Source organism: Microtus ochrogaster, unplaced genomic scaffold (assembly GCF_000317375.1).
Source record: "Microtus ochrogaster isolate Prairie Vole_2 unplaced genomic scaffold, MicOch1.0 UNK64, whole genome shotgun sequence".
NCBI lineage: Eukaryota > Metazoa > Chordata > Mammalia > Rodentia > Cricetidae > Microtus > Microtus ochrogaster.
In genome coordinates this window covers 2,044,957-2,049,298 of record NW_004949162.1, presented here as the reverse complement: position 1 = coordinate 2,049,298, position 4,342 = coordinate 2,044,957, and the positions used below count along the sequence as shown (strand labels likewise).

The 4,342-nt window shown below is 33.6% G+C and overlaps 1 protein-coding gene across 1 annotated transcript; it reads left to right on the top strand.

The window, feature by feature from the left end:
- The first annotated feature begins 1,158 nt into the window (after positions 1-1,158).
- Positions 1,159-3,498, top strand: LOC101985970 (protein PPP4R3C-like). The gene has a single exon (XM_005369857.2). The coding sequence runs from the start codon at positions 1,159-1,161 to the stop codon at positions 3,496-3,498; it is 2,340 nt and encodes a 779-aa protein (XP_005369914.1).
- The last annotated feature ends 844 nt before the right edge of the window (positions 3,499-4,342 follow it).

The following is a 4,342-nucleotide window of genomic DNA, read 5'->3' as shown; positions in this document are numbered from 1 at the left end:
AATATATTTATATCACTAAATTATTATGAAAATTAGGCAAAAACGTAAAGTCTTTGTCATGTTTTAAATGTAGTAAACATTCTATCATAATACTCGATCTATTTTGTTAATACTTTTTTCATAACAAATACTCACTGAAATGCTAACAGCTGTGAGATTATTCCTGTCTTCATCATCATGACTGTATATGGGCTAGATAAATAGTTTAGTTTTATAGTCAATCCCTAGTATGCCCACATTCAGAAATCGTCATAGCATGTTTAATGCCCAGTAGATATACAAAATTTAAAAAAGAAAAGATAATGAAATAATTTATAAGCGTCAATTTTCAATTTTGGCAAATTTTTAATCACTTCACCTTTGACCCAATTTTTCTCGATAACAATATGCATCATAAGACAAAGGAAAGCATTTGAGCACATCTTTCATCCACTGTACTGAAAGGTAAAACTTTAGACTGAACATGATTCAGCTATAGGGCTGATATATTCCTTTTCAGAATAAGATCGTTCCTTAATATGTAGCAATGTGGTAGATTCAGAGCATAACTCGTGGAGAAACTCAATCATATATTTATGATTCTGGGGAAGACATTTTGTCTGTAGATAATGTATTCTTGGTTCTTATTAGCTCCAGCCTTGCATTTATATGTAGTATGAAGTGGAGACTTGGTCAAAACATTGCTAATTTAATTCTCTTTTGCTTCAGTGCCTGAGCCCCAAATTTCTGATGAGTGAAAATACTTCTGAGAAACAAAATTCGAAAGAGTATTTTCTAGACTTCCATTTTTAAGGTAGGTGAAGCAGGTCCCTTTAACAGTATTTGTTACATAAGCACATTCCTTTTAGGAAGAATCTTGGGTGAATCACAGGATTCTTTACAGAGCTAAGGCAGGCTCAGAGACGCAAGCACAAAGGAGGGAGGTTTGTCGGGGCTAGTTCAATAGTTGATAATTGACAAGTATCAGGGCCTTCCTCCCTGGTAATTCTAATGACCATAAACCCTCTCTTAGCCCCCGTCATTCTTTTAATCCCCATTAATCTGCTCTCTTATGATTTTTCAGAATTGCTACCTCGGTGACGTTTCTGGCCAACCTTGGCGAGAGAACTCAAAACTGGAGTCTGCGCAACAGTGTGGCCTAGTGAGTTGTGATTCAACATGGATGACCGATTTCATAATGTAAAAGTCTATATCATGAAAGAAAATGAGCAATGGGAGCATATATGCTCAGGTCAAATTTCAACCAAATACATCGGACGGCTTGAGAGTGTATGCTTACTTGTTCATTCAGAATTGGATGGCTCTCAGCTAATAGAGAGCAAAATTAATCCTGATGTGACCTATAAGAAATACCAAAAGAACTTAATTATTTGGACTGACGCTAATAACAAAACTATGGCACTATGTTTCTCAGAGCCAGATAGCTGTCAAGATATCTGGAATGATATCTGCCAGGCTCTAGCTAAAGACCCAAGCAACCCGATCCCTCAAGAGTTTACAGAGGAGAATGACAGTTTTCAAGAACTGTCCCAGATTGAGAATCTGTTTCAGATGCCGAATTGTGAAGTAGGTAAACTTGACAACATTGCAGATTTATTTAATATTGTAGAAGAATCGCCCTGCCTCAAGGAACGGCTGGCTCTGCTCTTGGAAAGTGAAGATTACATCAAAAAGTTGCTAGAGATGTTCCACACTTGCGAGGAACAGCAGAACATGGAAAGTTTACAGGTTTTACATGTCATTATTAAAGGAATCTTATCTCTCAACAATTCACGTTTATTTAATATTATGTTTTCTGAGGAATATGTCATGGATGTAATAGGGTGCCTTGAGTACGACCCTAGTTTGGAACAGCCATATCAGCACAGGAAATTCTTGACCGAAAGTGCAAAATTCAAAGAAGTTATGCCAATAACACACTCTAAACTTAAGCAAAAAATACACCAGACTTACAGAATGCAATATATTCATGACATTCTATTACCTATATCAACCAAATTTCAAGAGAATTGGCTTTCTGAACTTAGAACTTTTATTTTTTCCAATAAAATCGAAATAATTAGCATGCTGCATGAAGATGAAATGTTTTTGCGTGAAGCTTTTAGTGAGTTAAAAGATAACACTGTCAGTGATGAAAGACGGAGTGAATTGTTATTTTTCTTTAAGGAGTTCTTTGAATTTGCTAAGATATTAAATTTTCAGAAGAAGGATGTGTTACTGAAAACAGTGATAAAGCTAGGAATCATGAGTGCTCTGAAAGTTTCAGTATGTATACAAAACAACCAAATAAAAGTGGCTGCTCTAGATATATTTACTTATCTAGTAGAATTTAATCCACGAATAGTCCGAGTGTATGCAGTGGAAGAAGCTGAGGACAGTAAAAATGAGGATGACCTTCTCCTCAATATAATGATCAAACAAATCATCTGTGATCCTGATCCTGAATCTTCCCATGTTTTAAGTTTGACAGCAGTTCTCCGTGCTCTTCTTGACCCGCAAAACATGTTTGTAACAGCTCATAGATATGAAAGAAGAGAATTTATGAATTACTTCTATGCGCATTGCATAGATAACTTGGCAGCACCAATTTTGTCTATCACAGGACAAAATGATAGTGGTAATAATATAATCAACATCTATTCTGATAATGACCAAAATCCACAATTGCTTGGAGTAGTTTTGGAATTGCTCAGGTTTTGTTTACAAAACCACACAACCTATATAAAAAATTATATTTTGAGCAACAACTTGCTCAGCAGAATCTTGGTGCTGATGAGTTCAAAGCACACTTTTCTTGTTTTGTGTGCTCTGAGATTTATGAGACAGATGATTGACTTTAAAGATGAAATTTATAATCTTTACATAGTGAGGAAAAATCTTTTTGAACCTGTTATAAATGCTTTTCTTCGTAATGGAAAACGATACAATATGTTAAACTCAGCTATTATTGAACTATTTGAATTTATTAGAGTAGAAGACATCAAGTCTCTTATTGCAAACATTGTGAAAAATTTTTTTACGGCTTTTGATTCAGTTGAGTATGTCCAGACATTTAAAGGTTTGAAAATTAAATTTGAAGAACAGAAGGAAAGAGAAATTCAAGTAAGAAAAAACTTACATTATATAATATATGAGAAATTATACTTCAGACATATGAAAGCTACGGAGGTAAAAGTCAAGGAGGAAATGTGTCCTAGAGTAAATCCTGAAGCTGTTGTGCCATTGGAAGTGGACTTTCTAAGTTCTTATGACACGTTTATGCAAATAAAAGAGACAAGTGAAGATGAAGTAGCACAGTCAGAAGAAAAGTCGTTTGAATTTGACTGTTCATCTCAGTCTGAGGCTTCTGATAGAGAAATGAGTAGTCCATCACACGATAGCATGAGGATTCCATTAGTGGACTACTCAGATAATGAAGATAACGATGACAGTGATAATAATCAGGATGATAAAGAGGAAGAAGAACCTCCCCCCAAAAGACCTAATCTTGGTTCATAAAATAAGATGAGGCCCTCAAATTTTGATTAAATTAAAATTTGATAAATATCACAAACTGAACATTCTAATTTAAAAAAAATCTTTCTCTTATGGACTTTTAGATATGGTATAAAGAATAGTAAATAGGTTGAATAAAAGGCCTCGATTTTATATAAAGAAAATCTTCCATACTATAGATGCATAATATAAAATAACCAACCCCTGAGTGATAATGTCTTATCAAGAACATCTTATTTTAGCAGTATGGTTTGTGAGGAGTAAACAGTTTGATGAAGTAATACAAGTTTCACTCAGGTCTTTATATTGCAAAGAACTTCAAAAGTTTTATTACAAAACTTACTTTTTAAAAGGATCTAGTAATGGCGTTCTGGATATAAATTGAAGTTTTTTGAAGAGATCTTTTTATGTATGGAAGAAAAAGTCAATATTAAAGTAAAAGTAAAGTGAGACTTCCCAATATTTCTATGAAGATTTAGCAGAACTTCATCATTATGAATACTATGAGAAACAACATTCTGCATAATTAAGTGCATATGTTTATGAATAAAATGTTAAGCTGGATCCTAAATGAGCTTTTGTGAATTTACTTCTTTTTAGATGAGCAATATCAAGTATCAGTATCAATACAATTCTGTTCCTAATGTGAATTCTCTATGTCCTCTGGGGAATAATACAGGATACATCAAATATCCAGATTGTTAAAGTTATTTCTTCATTCATTAATGAAACTTTGTACTTTTCCCCTGAGTAGTGGGTACATACTAGTATATACTTATTTCTTTGTGATTGCTGAAACAAAGTAACTAACAAAAACATCAGAGAAAATTTTAATTTTGTCTTCAGT

Coding starts and splice junctions, on each gene's coding strand:
- LOC101985970 (XM_005369857.2), top strand. CDS start 1,159: ATGGATGACCGATTTCATAATGTAAAAGTCTATATCATGAAAGAAAAT.